The following is a 25,765-nucleotide window of genomic DNA, read 5'->3' as shown; positions in this document are numbered from 1 at the left end:
TCATTTGTTTAATTTTCCATTCCACCTCTTGATTTATCAATTTCGAATATTGTGCCTGGAAAAACTTCACTTCTCTCAACACTTCCTTCGATTTAGGCCTGGATCTCAGTTTTTTCTCTCCTTCTCTTATTTTCTCCAAAATCTTCTCCTTCTTTTCATTCCAGAGCCTTTTTTTGATCGTGTTCTGCTGTATTAGAAACCCTCTCATAACTGCTTTACTTGCGTCCCAGATTGTTCTTTTTTCCACAGTTGTCTTTAAATTTATTTCAAAATAATCCTTTAAAACTTTTTGGGCCTTCTTAACAATCTCCTGATCTCTTAACAAAGCGTCATTCATTTTCCATCTGAAAGATCCGGTTGTGTTTAATCTCAGTTCCATTCTCAAAGCATTGTGGTCGGAGCAGGTTTTTGGGCAGATTTCCACTTTTCTAGTCTTAGGTGCCAGTCCTCTAGTTATCCATATTTGGTCGATTCGCGTCCATGTCATGTGGGCCTCAGAAAAGAAAGTTCCTTCTTTCCCTAGAGGGTTCTTGATCCTCCATATATCAGTCAAGTCCAAATTGTCAGTCATTTCGAAAAAAGTTTTTGGTAGTCTGCCGTCTTTCGTTATGTTAGCACTTTGCGACTTATCCATATTCACTGAGACGACTCCGTTCATATCTCCCAACATGATAATGTTGTTGTAATCCAAATAGTCCAGCATAGTCTCATGCAGCCTCTTGAAAAATTCCGATTTCCCTTCATTTGGGGCGTAGATTCCTAAAATTAAAAACTTTTCTCCTTGTGTCTGAATTTCAACCGCCAAAATTCTGCCCTGTTCATCTTTAAATACAAATTTTGGTGACAAGTTCTCCTTTGCATATATCACCACTCCTCTTTTCTTAACTTTGTCCGATGAAATAAATTCTTGGCCTAACCTTTTATTAATTAACACTTTTCTGTGGAGTCTTGTCACCTGTGTTTCTTGCAAGCAGATAATATCCAATTGTTCTTTTTTCAAAATATGAAATACTTTTCTCCTTTTTTCTGGAGAGTTCCCGCCATTTATGTTCCAACTAAGAAGCTGTAGAGACATCCTGGTCTAGTACTTGAGTATCACAGTTGGGTATCTATGTTATCCTCCGTTCCCGAAGGATGTGGTGCCGGTCCGCCTCCAGATGGTACGTGTCCTGGTGGTAATCCCGGTGGTGGAGGCCAAGAATCTGCGGCTCTCTTTTGGAGGTCCTCCTCGTTGTCGTACAGGAACTTCTGCTGGTCCTCTAGTGTTTTAATTCTTACCTTCTTTCCTTTATAGGTGAATGATAAACCTTGAGGGAATTCCCACCTGTAAGGAATTGCGTTGTACCTTAACAGTTTGGCCAAGTCTGTATATGAGGCTCTAAGGTCCAACAGATATTTGGGAATGTCTCTATAAATTTCTGCTCTTTTGCCTTCAACTTCCAGAGATTTTTTAAAATGTTGGCCTAGTATCTTGTCTCTTTCCTCTCTTGTTCTCAAGCAAACCAAACAGTCTCTGGACTTGTCTTTCTTAGCCGATCTTCCCAATCTGAAGGCCGTCACAATTTTGAAGTCTTTGTCTTCCTCAACCCCCCAAAATTTAGAAAATAACTGCGTCAAAAATTCCTCTAGGTTGCCCTGCTCCAGTTCTGGGACGGCCCTCAGCCTAAGATTGCATTCCTTACTTTTCAGTTCCACCATTGACAGGTAGGCTTGCTGTTCTCCTACCTGTCTTTTCAGAGGTCTTACTTCCCCTTTGATCTCCTCAACCTTTTTGCACGCTTGCTCAGCTTTTTGATTGGCTTCCGCAGCTAATTTATAGTTCTCAGCCGTAGCTCCTTGCAATTTCTCAATAGCCTGAGTATGCTGGGAAACCTGATCTGATAACTTACTGATAGTAGATGTAGCTCTATCAATTTTAGATGACTGATCGTCCACCTTCTTATTCAAAAGTGCCAATTGTTCCAAGATTTGTTTCAAGACTGGATCAGTTCCTCCAGTTGCCATTTCTTCTGTAGCAAGCGTTTCAACTTCTCCCTCCTGTGCCGTCAGCACAGTTGGTACAGAGGATCTACGTTGATGTGTTGACGTTGTTTGAACAAGCTGCCCAGCTCTCTTATCTTTTTCTTTAGCTTCCTTAGCTTCCTTAGCTTTGGCTGCTCTTGTTTTCCCTGGGCCGCTCATTCCCCAGCTGCCTCTGTTCAAGGTCAAGTAGTCTTTCAATCCATGAGAAAGGCAAGTCCAGAATGTAAACAATTAAACCACAAAGAATCTCGATATAATACAGTTCCCAGGCCTCTATACCTCTGCAAATCCACCAGGGGGGGGTGTTTCATGAGAAGGAAAGTTTCTTTTCCGCCATCAAAGTTCCTATCAACTTTTATAATCCCCAAGTTCAAAAAGGAGGTTTCCAGATAGTTCTGTTTCAAAATAGTGCCACAAGGTGACAGAAAGGTTCCAGTATCAATATTAAAGCGATAATGTATCCATCCATGCAACAATTTATACTTCAGAAGAAGTTTCAGCAGCCTGACAGTTCTCCTTTGCAACACTGGCAGCCCGACAGCTCGGTTGTCCCCTTTAACTCCACGTCACTCCGCAGTAGGGGGAAGGTTCCGTAGCGAAATAAACCAAATGATTTAATCCTTCATTCCTTTTAATTTCTAAAAACACAGTCTATTGATGCCCCTTCATACTATTTTCAAAGTCTCTTTTTAAGCGCTTCAGCCCACATCAAATTCTTTGCTTTGCTCTGATTAGCAGGGTCGGGAGACGGACTTCCTGTTACTCGCCTCCCGTTTTCAGCCGAATTAAATAAATTTAAGTCAATCTTTAGTACCCCTTACTCACGGGTAAATTGCAGCCAATTCCGATACTTTTCAAGAAGAAAGGTCGACGCTCATCAGCAGCAGCAGCGCGGCTTCACTTCCGCGAAAAGAGCGATGAACTCACAGCGCCGCTCCCCCTTTCACGTTCCGGAGCCTCTTACGAGGTCCCTTCCTCGCTTCTGGGGGGGCTTCTGGCACCCGCCGAGTCCCACGGCCGCAGGCTCGCTCTGCCTGCGGTTTATCTTAATGGGTCTCCGCTTTGCCGTAGCGGACGACCCTTTTTCGCGGAGCCCCTCTTCACTGGGTAAAGAGGACCGCCATTGCCGTTTTGCGCCGCCTCCGGAAGTCCTATTTCATTGACATTTGAAGAGAGGGTGCCACTACCGAGAAGGCCCTCTGACTGGTTCCCTGTAACCTCGATTTTCGCAGTGAGGGAACCAGCAGAAGACGCTCGGAGGAGGATCTTAGTGTCTGGGCTGATGTGATGGGGGTAGAGATGCTCCTTCAGGTAAACTGAACTGCAGCTGTTTCGGGCTTTAAAGGTCAGCACCAACACTTGGAATGGCCCTCGGAAACGTACTGGGAGCCAGTGAAGATCCTTTAGGATGGGTTCGATTCCCACTCAGGTACAAAGCTCACTGTGTGACCTGGGGTACTAGCCATTGCATTTCAGCCGAAACTACATCACAGGGCTGCGGTGGGTATTAAATGGTGAGGGGGTGAACCATGTACACCACCTCAAGCTCCTTGGAGGAAAAGGTGGGGGTAAGAAAGCAATCAATCAATCAATCAATCAATACATACATACATACATACATACATACATACAGAGTCCAGCTTCCAGAATCCAGGCCAATGACCAGAAAGACTCTGGGATGACTGACAATCACTTTGACTCTTGGTACTTGCCCTTTTATTTTTCTTTGTTTTAATGAAATGTGTTATTTCCACAATGCAGTTGGCTTCTGCTCTTTCTGCATGCACGCTGATGCATGGCCATAAACTGAGCTGGCTGTGAGCCACGATGTTTGGGAGGGGAAATGTGGCTGCAGGGAATGTGTGTGTGTTTGTACGCCATGGGGCAGTTTGCACCTGGATTGCTTTCTGTTTGCAAGGCAGTGGACCAAGGTCCGTGCTGAGCTTCCCTTTGCCCACCTGTGGCTCTCTGTCTCTCTCTCTTTTGCTGGCAGTGTGGGCCGGTTCCGGATGCTGCTGCAGAGCCTCTAAATGAGTCAATTAGGGATGGTTTCACATGTTGATAATAAAAACCCCGCTTCTGTCTAATTAGGTAGGACATTAGTCGGTGTATCCTTCTTCAATTAGGAAAAAAATACATTTTAAATGTAGTTTTAATTTATTTGTGCCTTTAATTCAATCACAACAGGGGAAAGGGATGGCGGTAATTGCCTGGGCTTGCTCACGAGGTTGGCTGTGATGGGAGCCCCGTGTTTGGGCTGATGGAACTGGATTTGTTGGGGATATTAAAAGTCGGTCTCGCATCTGGCATAAATGACCGTCAGCTTAGCCAGGAAGCACCTGTGCCATGCCAACCTGTGAAGGCACCTCCAGGATAATGATGGAGGGAGTGTTGTCGCCTGCAAATGCCAGACGGGCACCATTCCTTGGCCATCGTGGGGTCTGCAGGCTTGTGTGGCACCCACTCAGGAGGTCTTTGGAAGCCAGGCCATATCTTCAGGATAATGCATTGCAAAGGTAAGGGTAAAGGGACTCCTGGCCATTAGGTCCACTCTGGGGTTGCGGCGCTCATCTTGCTTCATTGGCCGAGGGAGCCGGCATACAGCTTCTGGGTCATGTCGCCAGCATGACTAAGCCAATTCTGGCGAACCAGAACAGCGCACAGAAATGCTGTTTACCTTCCCGCCGGAGCCTATTTATCTACTTGCACTTTGACGTGCTTTCGAACTGCTAGGTTGGCAGGAGCAGGGACCAAGGAATGGGAGCTCACCCCGTCGCGGGGATTTAACCGCCGACCTCCTGATTGGCAAGTCCTAGGCTCTGTGGCTTAACCCACAGCGCCACCCCCATCCCACAATGCATTGCAAAGGCATGTCCCAATTAACTCGGGACAGTTGAGGGGTATGCCAACATCTGAAAGGCCAAAGTCTACCTGCCCTGTCAGAACTGAAGGGTTTTCCAGAGCTTGATGCTAGATCGATTTTGCATATTTTCCAGTCAGCACCTCTTACCCCCAGGGAAAGCATCACAGTTCCTCTCTCTCTCTCTCTCTCTCTCTCTCTCTCTCTCTCTCTCTCTCTCTCTCTCTGTGTGTGTGATTCCAAAGCACTCCTGTGCTGCTTTATATTGTAAATGTCCAATGTAGTTTACAAACAGAAGAAGAAATACAACCAATAATGCAATTAGAACTGTGCAATAATGACACAATGTATGTTCAAATAATGTCCCTGCTGATGTGAAGGACCTGTATTGGTGGTTATCACAGATGAGTTTGAGAAAGAAGTGTTCAGATGCAGAGGAGTGGGAGGGACAATGACACCCACTTGTCCCCCAGCACAAACGCTGGATAAAGACATCTCCGTTAATTGGAGGTGAGCTGGATGGTGTCTCTTCGCATCAGTATTTATATTTCAAACTCAAATTTCCCAGATGCAGATGAGAGACACAGGTGAAGATTTTTCCTCCTCTTCCTATGTTGTGGTTATTAAAAATGGGGAATTTAATTAAGAGAATTAGGAAAGGGGGAGGGGGACCTGCATGTCATTAAAGCTGCAGTGGAAAAGCAATGCCAATGCGGCCACAGTTCTCCTTCTGAAAATGGCTTTTTATTGCTCATAAAGGTGTAATTAATAAGACGTGGAGCTAAGAGTGGTTTCCAAGATCTCCTCTGTAGGTTACTGGAGAGGCTGCTCTGCTTGTGGCTTGGAATCCCTGTCTAACTCAGCAGTTGGTTCTTTATTGGGACAGTGTTTAGGGATGAGTGTTCCCTTCTTCTTTTCTGGGGATTTCCTGCTGTGCTTGGGTGGTGAGTGTAGCTGAAACCTACCAAGGGCAGCAGTAGTGGAAGAGTGGTGATGGCAGCCAAAGGGTTATTCATGACCTCAAGGAAAGCCAACAATAATCTCACAATGACTCCATCCTGCCTAGTAGCCACCAATAACCTTACCCTCCATGAATATGTCCAGCCCTCATTTAAAGTCATCCGAGTTGCTGGCCATCACTAACTCCTGTGGAAGTGAGTTCCACAGTTTAACTATGGGCTGCATAAAGAAGTCCTTCCTTTGATGTGTTCAGCATCAAAGCCAAACAATATCATCTCCTGTTCATCACTTAGCAGCTTGTGGTTATTATTTCTCTTCGGTGCATCCAGACCAATCAACAAATGTAAGGAATGCAGAAATAATAAAAAGCAACAGCTCCGCTGTCTAAAGTGCATCTCACCCACAGTGACAAAGTGTAAATTATCCCACTAAACAGGGTCCGCTGGGGAAGGAAGCGGTGGCGGCAGCGGGGTGTGTGTGTGTGTGTGTGAGCACCGTAAGCGAGGTTTTTCAACATAAATTATCTAATTGCTTTATACTGAGTTGCTATTAGCCAATTAAATGGAGCTGTCTGGTGGCAATATGTGGAGAGAGCCACAAAAGGGGGGAGGGGCTTCTCTTTGAATTGACGTTGTACCATCTGCACAGGGGGCCCTGGACCCAGAAGCTCCCAAGTCGCATTCAATCGGAGCAAGCACCCAGAATGAGATGGGCAGGTGCCATCTATCAACCTTGAAACGTGGTAGAGCTTTTTTTGGGGGGGGGGTGATGTGGAGTTGCTTAGTTGGCACTTTCAGGGCTCTTGTTTCAGTAAAGTGCATGGCAGGGGGTGACAAGTGGTGGAGAAGATGCGGGTGCAGCTGGCCCCCTCCATCCGTCAACGGCCCTTGCCCGCCTCCTCGACAGCCGCGGCAAGCGGGCTCAGTGGCCTTGAATCATCAGCCAGCCTTGCTTTAATGCTGATGCCCTGAATAGCGAGCGAGCGGCTCCTCTTCAGCTGATGCTTGGAAACAATAACAACAACACAATCTGCGCTGTGCATATCGGGGGCTCGGACGGATCCATCTGCCGGCTGCATTTTGATTGCCTGGAATGAGGGCAAAAAATGGCAGATGACTAACCTCAAGCTGCTCCGAAAACGGGCCGAGAGAACACCTGCAACGACAGCCTCCTGAACTCCTCATTTTTAATGACTAATGGAAACGGCGGCGATGGCAAGAGGCGAATTACGTCGTGCTGTGTTCAGTCATATATACCTGCACAATCCTTTCAGCTGTCAGAACCCATCAGCGCTTGGAGTCGAGATGAAAGGATGCAATTTATTACAACCTGTTGCATGACCACCCTCGGCCTCTTGCTATTCGCCGGGGTATTCTTGTCTGCACACCGAAATACCACCCAGTGTGGCTGGAGGGAGTTGCCGGGGGGGGGGGAGCCTTATTCTCAGCCCAGTGATGCTGCTCTCCCCCTCCCCAGTGTTCATTGCCAAATGATTGATCTGTGCCCTTGCATTCAATTCTCAGAGTACTTGGATCTCAGACACCCAAGATTCCAGCCCATAGCTCCTCTCTGCCCACTCTCCTCTTGGTTACTAGAGGTTGGGTGCTTCCTTAATCTTCCTCCATAGGCACTTCTCCCCAGGGATGTGCAGTTCTGAATGGCCTGGGCTTGTATCTGAAGCGGAAGTGATGCATTAGGAATCCTCTGTTGTTTCATTCTGTGCTGTGCATGCTTAGTTGGCCACAGGCTTTGGTTCGTTCATTCATGTCTGCCTCCCTCTCCTACAGCCAGGGTGCCTGCAGGCATTGCTAAAATAACAGGGGGAAGGGGAGTGCAAAAGGGAAAGAAAATGCTCAGCACCCTCTTTGACAAAAGGATCTTTGTGCAATGGGTTTTTGGGGGGACAGTCTGGATGACACCTGGGAGTTCCTTCTAAACCTGTGATCCTGTGTATGTGGAGATGGATTCTATGAGAGGAAGCCTGCGGAACCAGTCCTTCTGAAGGGAATGGCCTTGGCAGGACAGTTAAGTACTGCTATTTGCATGCCTAAGAGGTTGCCATAGAGACAAATGGGGGTGTTTGTAATCCCCCCTCCACCTAGTTGGAAGCCACATAACCTTGTAAGTTGGAAGGATAATACCCAGAGTTTTGGCTGATGCTGGAAGCTGGAGAGACAGAGGCTTGCCTTGCTCTGTGCTGGACTCAAGAGCTGAGGTTAGAGGCGGCATTAATGCTGTGAGCTGTTCCATCCTATTTTCAAGTTGTATATATGTGCAAATAAAACCATATATTCCAAAGGCTCCACAGTCCCCATCAACCCTCCTTCCAGGGAAAACAAACCCCTGGGTAAGAGATGGAACCTCTTGGGTTCTCTTGCTGCTCAGAGATTGGGGGTGCACATACATACATATATATATATATATATATATATATATATATATATATATATAGGGTCACATTAAATGGCTTCTTTTGGGGAGGGATAATATGTGGAAGTGTTCACCCCGATAACACTGAGAAGGGGAAAGATGCAGATGAAGTGATGGAACTGGAAGTTGGAGGGAAGTGTACAGTGGTACCTCGGGTTACAGACGCTTCAGGTTACAGACTCCGCTAACCTAGAAATAGTACCTCAGGTTAAGAACTTTGCTTCAGGATGAGAACAGAAATCACGCGGTGGCAGCAGCGGTAGGCCCCATTAGCTAAAGTGGTACCTCAGTTTAAGAATGGACCTCCAGAACGAATTAAGTTCTTAACCCGAGGTACCACTGTACACACTCCAATGCCTTCTTTCAGTAAGTTCAGAAGTCCTCCTGGCTCAACAGGGGAAAGGGCCGTGGGCCAGTTGTAGAGCATCTGCTGTGATTTGCTAAAGGCCCCAGGACCTTGGCATCTCCAGGAAGGCCTGGGAGAGGCTTCTACCACAAAACCTGAAGAGTCACTACCAGTCCATGTGTTTGGAGGGTCAATGCCTTGACTGGGCGTAAGTCAGCTTCTGGCATTCCTATGAACTCAGCAGGAGTGGGACACAGCACAGACCGCATCTCCAGTACCCTGAAATAACAGAATGAACAAGCCCATTCGTTCTGCACTCTCTTCTCCATAACATAGAAGGCTTATTCCAGCCCCTAGTGCTGCCCATCTCTTCCCCTAGGGAGATGCACATCAAAGGAGTTGCCCCTCCGGGCCAGGATTGCCTCCTATCTGATGGTTGGCTGCAAGTGCTATTCAGGGATATACTGCCTGCCTGCCTAGTCATGTAAACAGAGTTTGACTGTCTTTGTGGATAAGGACCTGGATGTTGTGCTGCAGTCCTAAAGGAAAAATAAATTTGAAGGGATCCCCCGGAAGGCTGTAGACTCTCCTTGGAAGTTTTTTAATGGAGGTTGGATGGCCATCTGTCAGCTATTCTTCATTTGTGATTCCTGCATTGCAGGGGGTTGGACTAGATGACCCCTGCGATCCCTTCCGACTCTGCAATTCTGTTATATTATGAATAAGAGAGGTGGTAATGGCACCCTTCTGGAACTCAGGGGGGGGGGGTAAACTGTAGTTGTTAGAGACCCAAGGGAGGGGGGAGAGAGGAATCCTGCAATACTGATTTCTGAGGCGGCACTAAGACTTCTTTTTTGCCCTCTGTTTCTTATTTTCTTTCATTCTTCCTTTCATGCCGCAGTTTCAGTGCAATCTTCACAGAGAGAGAGAGAGAGGAAGGAAGGAAGGAAGGAAGGGGGTGTACAGCCACATTGTGCAGGAATTAGATCCGACTCTGGTGACCTTGGTACTGACATCCTGGCTTTTGTTTGCAAAATTGGGCAGAATGCAAGTGACAAATGGGGAGATAGGAGACAAACGCAAACAATGAGCCTCTCCTGGAAGGGACAATGGATGGGGCTTAATTGATTTTCCTTTTCTTCTTTTCCTTTTTTCTGCGAAGACATTGATTTGACCCTGTAAGACACACAGAGAGCCGATCATTAGGGGGCTTAATGCACATCGAAATGTGGTTTATTATCGCAAAAACCCTGACTGCACACGTGGCAGCTTTGTCTTTTAATTATTATTTTAATGACATCTTTGTTATCTCCAGGCCTGCAAAATCTTTCTCTTTCTCCTTCCCCTCCTCCTCCGCTTGCTCTGTCCTCTCTCCCTTGCCCCCCCTATAAGAACCATAAGCGATGGGACACTTTCGGAGGCTGGGGAAGTTGAGGGTGGCGCAGCTAAATGAAAAGGGCCGCCACTGCAGCTCTAAAGCCGGCGGGAAATTTCATTTCATTTTGCTGTTTCTACCCTGTGCAGTTTGTGAGAAGGAGAACACCCTCAGAGGTGCACAATTATTATTATTATTTTAAAGCACAAAATCCCCAAAGATAACAATTGACAAAGCATGCAAACATCTAATTGCATTTATAGTTGCGAAACACATACAATAACAAGGATGGGTTGGGTTTTGCATAGAAAGCCCAGATATCTTAGGGAAGGGCCGTAGCGCAGTTGCAGAGTATCTGCTTTGAGTGTAAAAAGTCCCAGGTTCAATCCTAGAAGGCGTTTTCAGGCAGGGCTGCAAAAGACTTCCTGCCTGAAACCTTGGAGACAATACAAAGCTAGATGGTTTCCTACAGTCCTATAATCTTCACTTTCTACAAGTTTCTAGTCCTTATGGAAATAAATATTTTCATGCATGCTTAGGGGCATGCTGCCTGTTTGCTGAAACTTATTTTATATGTTGCATTCATGTCCCACCTTTCCTCCAGGAAGCTCAAGGTGGCCTACATACTTGTACCTATTTTATCTTCACAACAATCCTGTGAGGTAGGTTTGCCGGAGAATGAGTGATTACCCCAAGGTCACCCAGTGAGCTTCATGGATGAGGGGGGATTTGAACCCTGGTCTCCCAGGTTCTAGTCCAGCACTCTAACCACTACACCACACTGGCTACCAGAAGGGGGACAGCAGCTGAGTCTTTTCAGTAGACAGCGGCTTTGAAGGTCTGGAGTGTGGCAGCATGAGTGTGTGGCAGTCTTTTCTGTGGTGGCTTCCTGCTTGTGGAATGCTCTCCCCAGGATGGCTTGCTTGACAGCATCATTACATAGCTTTAAGTGCCAGGCAAAGCCATTTTTCCCCTTAGGCCTAATTGGATTTTAATTATCTGTGTTCTCCATGAGAAGGTGGGATGTTCCAATACTTGCCTTTTTCTTTTTTGAAAAGGGCTGTGTTTTAGATTTTCCTTTGTTTTCTTTGATGCTGGTTTATTTTAGGTCACTTTGAGTTACCTGGGTTTAAAAGCAACTTATTGATGATGATGATCGTAATAATGCAATGTAGCATCAAGCAACTGTGATCCCACACTTTCCAGTGCATTTATGCATTAGGGTCGTACCATGGTTTTCGAACAGCTTAGTTCTCGAACGTTTTGGCTCCTGAACGCCGCAAAGCTGGAAGTGACTGTTCTGGTTTGCAAACTAATTTTGGAAGCCAAACATCTGACGGGGCTTCTGTGGCTTCTGATTGGCTGCAGGAGCCGCGCTTTGGTTTCTGAACGTTTTGGAAGTCGAATGGACTTCCAGAACAGATTCCGTTCGACTTCCAAGGTACGGCTGTACTTTCCTTACCCCAAAATGTTGTGCATGCATGTGTGTGAGAGAGGGGTGCGGTGGGGTGTGATTTCACAAGACTTCCAAATCTACTTTTACTGTATTTTTGGTTTTTATGGAAGCCGCCCAGAGTGGCTGGGGAGGCCCAGCCAGATGGGCGGGGTATAAATAATAAATTATTATTATTATTATTATTATTATTATTATTATTATTATTATTATTTTATTTTAATTGTGCAACATGAATTTGCTGGTATATGACTGACACCCCCTGTCTTCAAAACAGTGGAAGCCTGGAAGCCACCATTGAATGCACCATTAAAGCCTCCAGGAATGCAGACAGTCAGAGATTTGGTTTGTCAAGTGAAAGAGAGGACATTCACAACCCTTCTCAAGGTGCCAGTGCTAAGACAGCATCTGTAAAACACACAACACAAAAGGAAAAGGAATATGGACGGAGGAGGGGGGGAGGAAAGAAAAGAAAACTTACGCACTATTTCTTTGTTGGACCTTGTTCTGCATTTGAAGGCTGGAGAGCAAACTGCTTCCCACAGGGAGCTCTTGCCATTGGTGTCAATCCTCCTGCAATGTCTGTCACGAGGGCAAATGGAGGGTTGCACCATAGACCTTGCACAGCAGACCTTTCCCATGGGAAACTTTGCTGGCCCCTTTTTATTTTCTGCTTAGAACACCTTAGTAGGTTCCTTGCAGCTGATGGCACCTTGCACCCAGCACTGACCATCACAATGGCCTTGTTGACTCATGCAGGAAGTGGGAAGGAGGTGGTCCTATGGGAGAATGGACAGCTACTCAATAAAAACTGCTGCCTTAGTCCCCAAACATAGAAGCATAGAGTTGGAAGGGACCCTGAGGATCATCTAGTCCAACCCCCTGCAATGCAGGAATAGGCAGCTGTCCCAAACGGGGATCAAATCTGCAACCTTGGCATTATTAGCACCACGCTCTAGCCAACTGAGCTATCCAGGCTATGTGGCTCATGCCAAAAAAGATCACACCTTTTTTTGTTTTTTAAAAAGAAAGATGTTCACTAAGGGTAGGGACCCTTAGTACATTTGGAGAGGAATCTGTTTATAGCCACTGAAATCCCAAGTGGGATTAGGCTGTAAATGTATACAGCGTGTTGAATGTGCTTGATCGAGGGGCCTCTTGTCTCGATTTCCTGGTTTTGAATCATAAAAAGCCGCCCTGATTAAACAAATAAGGTAGAAAAACCATATCCGAGTTAATGACTTCCAAGGCTGACCATCAATTGGCCAAGCGTTAATCAAAAGGCCCCCATAAAGCCAGGCTTCAGAGGGGCTTTCACAGCCATTAATCTCTCTAAGCAGTTCATTTCTCTCCCCCCGCCCCGTTCCCCCTGCCATCCCCCCTCCCTTGGTGTGTGCTTTTTTCTAATGTGGCAAAAAAGAACATAAATTTCTCTCTCATAACATTGATATCCCTTTATGGTAACCTCTCCAAGAGCGGGATCCCTTTATACGAGTTTGATAGAATATATAAATTGCATCGGAAGCAGCTCTGTAGGATTTCTGTGATTGACTACGGCACCAGGAGCGGACGCAGCGGTCCCAGCGCCGTAATAAGGCCATTACGCATTGCTCGGTTTTTATATTCTCCAGCAGAGCTTTGCTTGGCAAGGGAGGACGTGGTGGTGGGGAGGGAGAGGGGATCACACACTTTTTTTTGCAAGCCGAGCTGTGCAGGGGATGGTTGCCGGAAGCTGGTCGCGGCCCTATAAGCCGCTTGTGAACTGTAACTCCTCTAACGTCTGTGCAGGGAGTAGGATCGCACCCGGGTAGGCTCTGTTCACACCTTTGTATCAGTGCATGGGACGTGGGTGGCACTGTGGGTTAAACCACAGAGCCTAGGGCTTGCCAATCAGAAGATCGGCGGTTCAAATCCCTGTGAGTGAGCTCCCATTGCTCGGTCCCTGCTCCTGCCCACCTAGCAGTTCGAAAGCACATCGAAGTGCAAGTAGATAAATAGGTACCGCTCTGGTGGGAAGGTTTCTGTGCACTGCTCTGGTTCACCAGAAGTGGCTTAGTCCTGCTGGCCACATGACCCGGAAGCTGTATGCCGGCTCCCTCGGCCACTAAAGCGAGATGAGCGCCACAACCCCAGAGTCGGGCACGACTGGACCTAATGGTCAGGGGTCCCCTTTACCTTTACCTATCAGTGCATGGGGGCTGCCCCATCACTCTCTGCCTTAAGAGGAGGACCCCAGCTGCTGGATCAGACCAAAGGCCCATCCAGTCCACCAACCTCAAATAGCCTCAGTCAAGTATATCTGAAGGAGCATCTCCACCCCCATTGTTCTATCCGGACACTGAGGTCCAGCTCCGAAGGCCTTCTGGCGATTCCCTCACTGCGAGAAGCCAAGTTATAGAGAACCAGGCAGAGGGCCTTCTCGGTAGTGACACCCACCCTGTGGAACACCCTCCCACCAGATGTCAAAGAGAACAACAACTACCAAACTTTTAGAAGACATCTGAAGGCAGCCCTGTTTAGGGAAGCTTTTAATGTTTGATGCATTACTGTATTTAATATTTGGTTGGAAGCTGCCCAGAGTGGCTGGGGAGGCCCAGCCAGATGGGTGGGGTATAAATAAATTATTATTATTATTATTATTATTATTATTATTATTATTATTAATTGTTATTTTGCTTCTCCTGATGGGCCAGCAGAGCCTGAGGGCAACAGCCCTCTCCTGCTTGTTTGCCCTTGAATTGAACATCTGATACCCAGAGGTAGACTGCCCCTGAAAGTGGAGGCTCTGTATAGCCCTCCTAGATTACAGTGCTGACCTGACTCTTTCTTCCCTCCCTTTAAAGCCCATGTACATCACTATGTCCTACGTATAGGAAATTCCATCAGATGCTCTAATTAGGTGTGTGCAGACTTGTCTTATGGCTTATATGTCAGAGCTTGCTGATGAGCCTCTCCAATTGGCTCGGAATCGCCACCTCCATCAGCAATTCTTCAAGCAGCATCTATCACCGCTGTGAAACTTTTTAATTTAACCTTTCACATAAAAGTCTGATGAGAAGCCAGGAGTGTTTTTCATTTTCTTTCATAGAGGAGTGAGGAAACAGGCCTGACTTGGCTCATTCCTGCTCTTTACCTCTAGATTAGATTACTCTGATGCACTTTGTGGGGGGCTGCCCTTGAAGACTGCCCTGGTCCAGAAGGTGGCTGCAAAGGCTCTGAGAGGGTTGTCCCTCCAGGCCACAACTCAAGCATTCCCTGTCAGAATGGAGATATCCAGGGAAGTCTTCCCAGTTTCTTCACTGCCTGCTCTCAGGGCGGCAAAGACCATTTTATTCAAGTGGGAGCATTTTAGAGAACATATGTTCTCTGCTGCCGTTTTAAATTGCTGTGAATTGGTATTATTCAACGTCTTTTCTGCATCTTGACATTTCTGTAAGCCGCCTTGCAATATTTTGTTAAAAGGTTGGGGTGTAATAAAGCACAATTATGCTGTTTCCAGGTTTTATCGAGTACCAAATAATTAAGTCATATTGGAAGAGGAAACTTGTGCTGTCATAGTGTGCTGTTTTTAGTCATGTTATTGTGTAATTTGAACTGCTAGGTCAATAATCTTCTAGAGGACCATCTCCTTTAAGAAAATATGTGCTTAGCCTTAATGAACTTTGGCTCTTTAAATTCCGAGGCCCTCCAGACATCCTTTTCAGGGTGATTTGCGCTCATGATGCCATCAGGGTGCTTATGGGCAATACACCGTTCAATACTGTTTGCGTCTGCAAAAATGTCAGGGCGGACACATGTCTTTTTTCCAGTCAGTGTGCTCTCTGTTATCCTGTAACTTTTCAAGTTTGAGTTTCCCCAGAATGGGTTTAGATACGACAGACGGTACACCCATTTTGTTCCTACATGGATGGCAATTAAAGAAAATAATCTGCGTTCATTTAGGCTAACTTTGCTGAATCTACATCTTAACAAATTTGAAGTGGACTGTTGGAAAATCTCTCCAGGCCCCAGTAAGCTTTTAACTAGAGGGATTCTTCCCTCCCACCTAATACACAGTATTTTCTTAAACCATATGGTGAGTTCCACCTGGAATGTGTTTCCCAAAAACTACAGAGGAAAAGCATAAGTAAGATTTTAATGTAAATCAATGTCATTTCCCCAAGAACCCTGAAGTAAACAAGTGTGAAATAATGTTCCCTCTGGAGCAGATAAACCTGCTTATTACTATTTTGAAATCCTTTTTTGAGGTGATTTCTTGATTAGGTCAACCAAAATGTCACAAAACAGCGTGGGAACTTGAGAGCCACCTGGAACTCTTCATCAGGCTAGGTGGTCAATAAAGTGGGAGGAGGCCTGGGAGCAGCAGTGGAACAAGCCAATTGGGTGTCTGGGGTGGTGGGTGTGCCCTGGGCCCAGGGGCGAGGCAGGACGCTCCGCGGGGCCTCTGAGGACTCAGCCACCCTACAGCTGAGGGGGAGGAAGCAGGAGGACCGTTTAGGGCAGTGTGGAGCCTGCGGGTGCCCAAGCCACTGCGTCACTCCCAGGAGAGATGTGTGGCTCGGGCGCACTGCAGGCCCCGTGGTGAGTGCTGCCCAGCATTTAGTCACCCCCCCTCTGTGGTGACACCCGGGGCGGCCCGACTCCACTGCACCCCCTTCCTCCGCCCCTGCCTGGGAGTGGCAGAACAAACCATGGGCTCCTGGTCAAGCCCTACATCTGCCCCTTGTGAACATTTTCAGGGAGAATGTAAAAGGAAGGGATGGGGCTCAGTCTCAGGAGGCTTGCAGGGTCCAGCTTTCTCCAAGGCCTGACGGACAGGAGAAATAACAACGACCTGATTCCTCTGGAAATACAAATTCTAATGAGCCAACACAGTTACCTTTTTGTTTTATTTTAAAGGCAACTATACGTTGAAATGTGTTTAGCAATCTATTTTTATTTTTAGCTCACCTTTTCTCCCCAAGGAGCTCCCGGTGGTGTACATGGTTCTCCCTCCCTCTCCTCATTTAATCCCCACAACGACCTTGTGAGGTAGGTTAGGCTGAGAGTGAGTGACAGGCCCAAGGTTGCTGCAGTGAGCTTCATGACTGAGTGGCGATTTGAACCCTGGTCTCTCCCAGGTCCTAGTCCAGTGCTCCAACCACCACACCACACTGGCTCTGGAGTATTGTTTATCTACCTCGTGGTGCTTTTGAACATATTCTTGTCCTCTAGGCAATGTTTTATGGTGTCAAACGTCAATGCCAGGTGTCAAACGTAAGTTAATTATTATTATTGGGGGTGGGGGAAATGGCAGGGTCTTTTTTTAACGGTCCTAACTTTCCCATTATGTCTCAGTGTCAAGACGTCAGTAACTATTTCTGTCATTTGTGACTATTCAGGCTAATCAGAAAGCAAGGTCCCCCTTTGCCATTCACCATCCACTTACCCAGTGGCGTAGCGTGGGTTGTCAGCACCCGGGGCAAGGCAAGTAATTTGCGGCCCCTAACTCGTGGATTTGCGCCCCCTAACCCTAACCCCCAGATGTTGCGCCTGGTGCGGCCGGGCCCCCCTGCACCCCCCACGCTACGCCACTGCACTTACCTCCCAGGTGAGCTTGCTGAAGAATGGGTGGAATGAAAGCTTTAACCGTTGTTTTAATCGATGGCGCTAAATCATTCCTGCCATGTTGGAAGAGGGAAATGGCTTTGCCAACGTCTGGTATTTTTAAGTTGTATTGTTATTGATTGCATAACTGTGGAGCTGCTAGGTCAGTGAGCCTTTAAGAGGATTATCTCTTTTAAGAAAAAGTGACGTCGTGATGCCTTTAGGCTTTACGGAACTTAGGAGGCGCTGAAATAAATGTGCTGATGAATTGGCGGGATGACTTGGAAAAGCAAAGTGAAACGGGGGGGGGGGGGGTTGAACCATTTCATGAAATGCTCCTTGAATTTCCTGTGTCACTTCTGCAAATGTTTAGGTCTGAATTTTGGGGTTTCCTGCCAGAGCCCAACTCCAGGATTAATTTAAGATGACTTGGCTTTGGTTCATCTGCCTTGGGACCCCTCTGGGCCAGTCTTTTGTTGTGGGCGTCTCCTGCAGCATGTTTTTTTTTTTATTCTGCCTTATTTGCTGTGCTGCCACGCTTTCCAAATTACTACCACATTACTGCTGTCTGGAGAGGCTGTAGAACAACAAAATTGGGACAAAAACAAGCTGGAACATCTTTAGCATCAAAAATTATGGGATTTCACCAGGAGGTTATGGGCAGACACTCCAAGTGTCCCTATTGTCCAGGGACAGTCCTGGATTTACAGAAGCTATCCCAGTTTCTGATGTGATCCCAGAGTGTCCCACTTTTCCTTAGGATGTCCCTATTTTCATCGAAGGTATGGAGTTGTGCGGCCCTGAGCCAAGGAGACAAGTAACTATACAACCTTTAGGAGACATCTGAAGGCAGCCCTGTATAGGGAAGTTCTTTAATGTTTACTGCTTTATTATTATTATTATTTTAAATGTTGGAAGCCACCCAGCTTGGCTGGGGAAACCCAGTCAGATGTGCAGGGCATAAAGAATAAAATTGTTGTTGTTGAATTCCTATTTTCATTGGAGAAATGTCGGAGGGTATTGAGGAATGTGCACTGATTGGCAGTGCAGCAGTGTAGCATTTGCAGACACAAGCAGTGTTGAGAGTGGGGTCGCGTGTGACTGCCCTGATAGCATCATGAGCAGAAAACCTTGTGGACGTGCAGTAAAGAGGCCATCCGGAGGTCCCCTTCAGCATCTGGTGACACAATCCCCTGGGAAACTGGCAGAACTCAAGATGTAGTTTCTGCTGCTGCTGAAGGTAGGGTTAAGGCTGCACCCTTTGGGTACGTGATTCTTGTATTTTTCTCAATAGACATTTGCAGAATGGGGGGACTTCTCTGCTGGGTAACCATGTTGCTCAGAAGCCGTTCATTACGGCAGCCACACAGCCCTAGTAAAGCACACAACACAGAGATCTGGCACCACGGGAATGCCCAGAGGATGTGAAGTATGAGCCTTAACACCAAGACTATTGGAAACAAGATATTTTTTGTGTCTCATTTGGGAATACTCTAATTGTATTTTGTGGCTCCGGCAGATGCCTGGGCCAGCTGGTTGGAGAAAAAAGCGTAGGGTTCTCTATCTGGAGTTGGTACCACATAGGAAGCCTTTTGGATTTTTTGTTTGAGAAAGACCGCTGCTTTTGAAACAAACCTGTTCTCATGTTTCTGTTAGGCAAGTTCGGGAGCTTTTGGGTGGGCTCAAAAGAGACTCCAGATGATAGTTGCAAGGGAAGGGAGGGATGCTGTTTCTATATCCAGGTCAGACTCTCTCCGGAACCTGCACTGGGATGTGATAAGAAGAGCTGTGGATCTTAAAAGGCAAGGTTCTTGCGGCACAAACTGTTCCTGGGTTGAAGCTGTTAGTGGTGTCAGGCAGGTTTGGCCTGTGTGTGTCCCAGCTCCCTCGTTCAGTTATCCCATGGCTGAATGCGATAGACTGTGTTAGGGCATAGCAGTGTTTGTATTCAGGGCCCGGTTGGCTGAGGTGGAGAGTGAGGAGCCTCCAGCCCAAGAACAGACCCTACAAGTGTCACTATTTTCCAGGGATGTCCTTGATTTAGAGCAGCCATCCCGCTTTCTGATTTGATCCTGGAATATCTCACTTTTCCTTAGGATGCCTCTATTTTCACTGGAGAAATGTTGGAGAGTATGGAGTTAACTGATCCCTGAGCCATATGAAGGCAATCCTGTATAGGGCAGGGGTTTGTTTTTTATAAAAAAGTTTAATGTTTTATTATGTTTTTGTATATGTTGGAAGCTGCCCAGAGTGGCTGGGGCAACCCAGTAAGATGTGTGGGGTATCAATAATAAAATTACCATTATGGAATGTGACGTCTCTATTTTCATCAGAGAAATGTTGGAGGGTATGCAAGAGCCCCCCAGGGAGAGCTCAGACTGGCTGGATGAAGAAGAGCAGTGGGTGCCTGCCTCCCAAAAGCCCCCCCCCCCCCGGGAGGGCTCCACAGCTACCTTAGAGCCTGGAGTCTGGTGGTGGGACACTGAGGAGCAGTCAGCAGAAGGGACGAGCTGGGAGCTCTTAGCAGCAGGAGATCTGAGCGACTGAGGGGTGTGTGCAGTGCTTTTCCCCTAAAAGAATGTTTAGGGGTACTCTCATTTTCCCACTCATATTGAAATACTGCCCCTCAATGAAGCCAAACTTAGATTCACAAAATGTTCAGGGCTATGCGTACCCCTTCGTCCTCCCAGAAAAACAGACTCTTTGTGTGTGCGCGCATTTCACCTGGTGTTGAAATGACTTCAGACCAATCCAATACAATCTACTGCAGCCTAAATGGATGACCCCTCCAGAATTTGACACACACACACACACACACACACAGAGGAATTTGTAAATCTCTTTGTGCTTTGCTGTTCAGAACTGAAATAGATGACCTTTCACACTCATGCAATACTGTACCATACAATACATGCAGGCCTGGGGAAATAAATAAATAAACAGGGGAAATACAGTGGTACCTCGGGTCACATACGCTTCACGTTGCATACGCTTCAGGTTACAGACTCCGCTAACCCAGAAATATTACCTCAGGTTAAGAACTTAGCTTCAGGATGAGAACAGAAATTGCGCGGCAGCAGCAGGAGGCCCCATTAGCTAAAGTGGTGCTTCAGGTTAGGAACAGTTTCAGGTTAAGAACGGACCTCCGGAATGAATTAAGTACTTAACCTGAGGTACCACTGTATTCTGATGAGGGGATGAGTTTTGTTCCACATGTCAAATTTATGAAGGAGAGGGAGAATACTGGGGTGGGGGGTGGGGTGGGGACGGCAAGCCTTGTAGAGAGCTTCTCCTCCACCCACCCACCTCTCTCAAATATTATGCAAGATAACTATTTTCCGAACTGGAGCTTCTGAGCTATACTGACATGAAACCCCTTGTTTCCAGAGACTCAGACTCTGTTGCTCGTTGAGGGATGGGGCCTGGCATTCCCAGGCTGCAGCCCTGCGGATGGTCACCTTAACCTAGCCGAAGCTGCAGGGCAGGCGTGAAACTAGGTTTTATTTCACCCGGGTCAAAGACACCCCTTCCCTGCATTTGTGTGCTCACATGCACATTCTGAGAACCTCAGTGGCACCCCTCTGGAGGCTTCATCTGGGGCAAAAAACCTGGCTGCAGGGAAGTGGAAGGCACAACTTGAAAGCCTTACCCTGGTTGGCTCCTCCTTGGGGGCAGGATGAAGAGAGGGAACAAAATGGAAAAAGAAAAGGAAAGAAGTGAGAATCAGGGAAAGAGAGAGAAAGAGTTCAGCAGCAGAGTAGGAAGAGGGGAAATACAGAACAAATTGTGTCCTGTATTAAATCGATACAGGATATAACATTTTATACTGAAATAAGGGACAATCCTGTATTACACAGGTCAGGGGGTGGCGCTGTAGTCTAAACCTCAGAGCCTAGGACTTGCCGATCAGAAGGTCGGCAGTTCAAATCCCCGCGACGGGGTGAGCTCCCGTTGTTCGGTCCCAGCTCCTGCCAACTTAGCAGTTTGAAAGCACATCAAAGTGCAAGTAGATAAATAGGTACCACTCCGGCGGGAAGGTAAACGGCATTTCCATGTGCTGTTCTGGTTCGCCAGAGGCGGCTTAGTCATGCTGGCCACATGACTGTACACCGGCTCCCTTGGCCAATAAAGCGAGATGAGTGCTGCAACCCCAGAGTCAGTCACGACTGGACTTAACAGTCAGGGGTTCCTTTACCTTTAAGGGACAATCCTGTATTACACAGGTCAGGAGGCCGGCAACCTGTCTTGGGGCCCACCTTGTTGAACATGCTCCCTGTGCACATAGGGCTGTGGTGCGTATAGCTGTGGTGCGTATAGCTGTGGTGCATATAGCTGCCACCCCAATGTATAGCTGGCCCTACAGAAATATTTTAATAAAACAACATGACAATGTTGGCAATCCTATCTGTATGTCATCCAAGTCAGCGAACAGATACCCAATTAGCTTCAGAAAGGAGGCTGTGGGTTGTTGATTCTCATTTTGGGTGTCCTGACTGGGATTGTTATCTGGGTGTGTGTGTGGGGGGGGAGGGGAAGAGTTGCCTCTTGCCTTGCAAGGTTGAAGGATTAAATCTTTTACAACACTTACCGGTGGCGATTTGTATTTTGTTCTCACGCCTGTTGACATGAAAATGTGTCTGTGGCTTCAGAGAAGCAGAGATGTCCATCAGCGTAATTGATGGATCACCGGCGTTTTAACCAAGCCGTTTAAATCCGCACATTATCCAAAAGTCTCAGTGCCTGCCCCCTTATTGAGATGTCGGAGGAAAGCTTAGCTCAGAGGGCCCTCTCACAGCTTCCCTTTGCGTTCCCGGTTACAGTAAGCCCCCAGGAACACTTATCGAGGGTGGCTTTCCGTTAGCCCTCCCAGCCCATTGATTAAAAATGGCACCGCTCACTCAGTCAACTGAAGTTTCAGTTGATTAAGCTGCTCGTTAGAGTTAGGAACCCTGCAAAGAAACAATTTGTCTTACTGTAACCTTTCCCCGTCCTTGCAGTATTTTGCTTCTTCTGGCTGTTAATTATTCTCTCTAAACAAAAAAGGCTTTTCATTTCTGAGCAGGACAAAGGAAGTGTACAGAGAAGGGGATTGCGCAGTTTAAATGTCAGCTGGGGCAGGTCTGGCTTGATATATGTGGAGGGTGGGGGGCCAGGCAAGCCGAGGAAGGGCAGGGTCCCCATGGCATCTGGGGCCAGGAGCAAGCCATATACAGTGGTACCTTGGGTTAAGAACTTAATTCGTTCTGGAGGTTCGTTCTTAACCTGAAACTGTTCTTAACCTGAAGCACCACTTTAGCTAATGGGGCCTCCCGCTGCTGCTGCACCGCTGCACAATTTCTGTTCTCATCCTGAAGCAAAGTTCTTATCCCAAGGTACTATTTCTGGGTTAGCGGAGTCTGTAACCTGAAGTGTCTGTAACCTGAAGCATCTGTAACCCGAGGTACCACTGTGCATGTGAATCAAAGGGATCAAAGGGGGTCACATGATCTGCTTCAGAGGGGGCCCCTTGGATTCAATTCCAGAATTGGAGTGCCTGTTTTGCCACTGCTCTCTGTTCCTCCTGTCCTCTTCCCTTGACCAATGGTAGCCAAGGTGTTGCCCCCCCAGACAGTGTCCAGCAACATTTTCGGGGCACCACATTGTCTTCCCCACTTGACATCATGGCAGCGCCTACCTGCAGGCTGCTCACCTGGCAGTAAGGGGAAAGACGCAGAGGAGTGGAAGGAGCCTGTTCAGTCGTGACAAACCACACACCTGCAGTGCGCTCTGTTCAAAAATTGGAAATAGCAACTGAAATGACCGAGGTCTCGGTTCTACTTTGGAATGAAGATCAGATAATCCTGGGAGAAACCAATATGAGAGACCACGGCGCGCGCACACACACACACACACAAACCCTTCTTAGCCTGCTCTTTAGGCGAAACAATCAAACGAACATACCAGGTTTCCCTAGAACAGTTGTCAAATGTCAGCGATCAGACCATCGCCATCATCAGGCTCACAATCTAAAAGACACGACACAAAAGGAAAAGGGGTTAGGAAGCAGGAGGAAAGACTGCAGACTTGGGTGCCATTTCTTGGTTGACGGGATTATTTTATTTTCTCAGAGAATTTTATTGGTCTGTGACTGTGATAAATAATTCTTCCCACCCTGTCGTGACCAGCTGGAGCAGGAAAGACTTCAAGGACAGGAGGAGCCAAAGGTTGTCTGTTCAGAAGTTATTTTGAATATGTATTTTGAATACTTTATAGCCTGATTGGCCCCCAAAGGAGCTCACAATGAAAGTGTGTTCAAGGGTGTAACAAGAAGGCTACACGGGGAAGGTTGAATGTGGCCAACCCTTCTGGTGTCTGGTTGTTGATGTCCCAGTCCCCAGCTCTGGGCTCTGCTCTCTGGAGGGAGGGGGTAGAAGGGGCTGCAGAGGCATTGGACTGGATTGGTGTGTGTCTGTGTGTGTGTGTGTGTGTGTGTGTGTGTGTGTGTGTGTGTGTAAGGCCTGGTGAATGATCAAGATGCAGAGTCATGATGCCCCACTCTTTGGTGATGTCAAAGTCCCCTGACAGCTGATGATTTGCTGCGATCCCTGCTCTCATCAAGAGAAACAGTTTTTAGAGAAGTGAAAGCACTGATTTTTAATGGTTTTCCTTTTCATTTTCTCACCATTTGTGAGATGCTTGTGCGGTGCAATTAATAAGCGTCATTCACTCATTCATAATCTAACCCTCCCCTGTTTTTTCCTCTTTCAGGAAATTGCTGCATATCTAATAACATTTGAGAAACATGAAGAATGGCTAACAACCTCCCCTAAAACCAGGTAAGATTCCCCCCAAAAGCCCTCCTTCTTGTGAAAATGCCCATTGATCTATTTTGCTCCTGATTTTACTTGACTGGCTAAATCAATTCATTGGTCACCCAGTGAAGGCAAAAGGCAGGGAGGGGCTCGATGGGGTGGGGGCCAGGCTGCAGAAGAACCAGCAGCCCACCAAGTCATGCTTGATAGCTTGTGACACCAAAGTCTCATTAATTGACTTAATGAGTATTTTATTGAATGAAATCAGACTGATTAAAACCAGGCCATCTGCAGTCTTGACAGGTGGGGAGGGGGGAGGCTGAAACCTGATGGCTTAACGTTTAATTGTTTCTGTTGAGAGGGATGGATTTCGAAGGCTTGGCTGAGCGAAGGGGTGTCGTCTGCTCAAGTCCGCGGCGTTCCCAATTGCTGCAAACCCTTTTATACCAGACAGCAAAGGGAACCAGAACTGAAGGGAAAGTTGTGCGGGTGAATCTGAGATTGTCTGTTGTCCTGTCGGATTAAGCTTGCTGCGATGAGACCCTACCACCACCAGCCCCAGCCCGCGTTCCCAGGAAAGGCCACAACTGGAAGACCCGTTGTATAAACTTTAGGTCGTAATTGCTACAAGGTCTCCCAGCTTTTAGAATTGTAGTAATTTTGCTCAGCCTCAGCTACAACAAATGTTTTCATGCTGCACAAAAATTGTGGACATTTTCAGTAGAGTTGAGAAGTATGTTGGGTTGGTTTTTTTTTAATCTGGTTGTTATTATTTTTCTTAACTCTGCAAAAGTTTGTGTTTCGGGAAGGCTGTTTTGGGTCATTTTCTTCGGGCCGCAGATGTTACTGAATTACAGGTCTTCTTCAGAATGACAGGAACAGGGGCTTATTGGAATTAAAGGTGACTTGAGAGCTCCTCTTGATAGCTCCACCACCTTCAGAAGTCCAGGCGTGGTGGTAGCTCGGGAGAGGGCCTTCTCAGCAGCAGCCCCTAAATTGTGGAACTCCCTCCCCCCAGAAGTGTGCCTGGCAATGTCGCTCAGTCCTTCTCGTGTTATGCTGAAGAGGCATCTCTTCACCCTGGCCTACAACACCTGAGATACATATTTTAGGACCCATCCCATTCTCTTGATCATAATCTGTATTTTTTTTAATTGTTGTAACCTGCCCTGGTGCTTTGTGGTAAAGGGCCATCAAGAGATTGAAATAACAACAGATTAATGAAACAATTTGAGAGGCGGGAGGTAGAACATCTCCCTTTCCATTTCTTTTTGCTCTGTAAGGAATTGCAGTGAGATTAACATTTGCAAATAGCTGACATTTCAGCAATATCCAGAGGTTGCCGTTCAAAATGTGGAATTTAAGTTCCGTTTTGAATATGACGCTTTCATCTCAAAATGCGAATCCTTTCCCTAAGGTACATTCTGCTACGTTCAGGGGGTCTTATGGCCAGGTAAGCATGTAATAAGAGTGTCATTTTAGAGGGACATCTCTGAGTGTATGTCAGATTCAGAAGTTCTGCGGCACTCCAGCTATCGCAAGGGGCCAAGCACAACTGCCTTCCAAACTCTTGAAGTGTTTTCAGGTATTGAAACTGGATATCTTCTGACAAATAATCAGTGAATACGGTCAACGTGATTTGTTGCATATTAAAGTGTCAGAATTTGCAGTGGGGAGCATTGAATTCTTTTGCCGGGGATAGATTAATTTCAGCTGCAATGAGTTCAACCATAGGAGCCAACTCCTAGGAGCTGTGGGGCCTCCTGTCCCCACAATAAAATATTTGAGGGGGCCAGGCCCCCACAAAGTTGATAGGGATTCCCATTCAAATGCTGTGTGTGCACTGCGTCCTGTGATCAGTTATGTGGGGCAGGCCTTACCTTGGCCCCCGCAATATTTTATACAAGTTGGCACCTCTGAGTTCAACATTTATTATTTGACA

The 25,765-nt window shown here is 46.9% G+C and overlaps 1 protein-coding gene across 3 annotated transcripts in view; it reads left to right on the top strand.

The window, feature by feature from the left end:
* Window positions 1-25,765, top strand: part of CAMTA1 (calmodulin binding transcription activator 1) — a 682,851-nt gene that overhangs the window by 170,652 nt on the left and 486,434 nt on the right. For all 3 annotated transcript variants that reach the window (XM_081923407.1, XM_081923408.1, XM_081923406.1), the window contains exon 3: window positions 23,780-23,847. In XM_081923407.1, the coding sequence (XP_081779533.1) occupies window positions 23,780-23,847 (68 nt within the window). The remainder of the gene's footprint in view (window positions 1-23,779; window positions 23,848-25,765) is intronic.

The sequence above is a fragment of the Podarcis melisellensis genome, assembly GCF_964234715.1.
Source record: "Podarcis melisellensis genome assembly, chromosome: 8".
In the NCBI taxonomy this organism is placed as follows: Eukaryota; Metazoa; Chordata; class Lepidosauria; order Squamata; family Lacertidae; genus Podarcis; species Podarcis melisellensis.
Note: the sequence above shows the minus strand (reverse complement) of the source record. Positions and strands in the feature narration are given on the sequence as shown.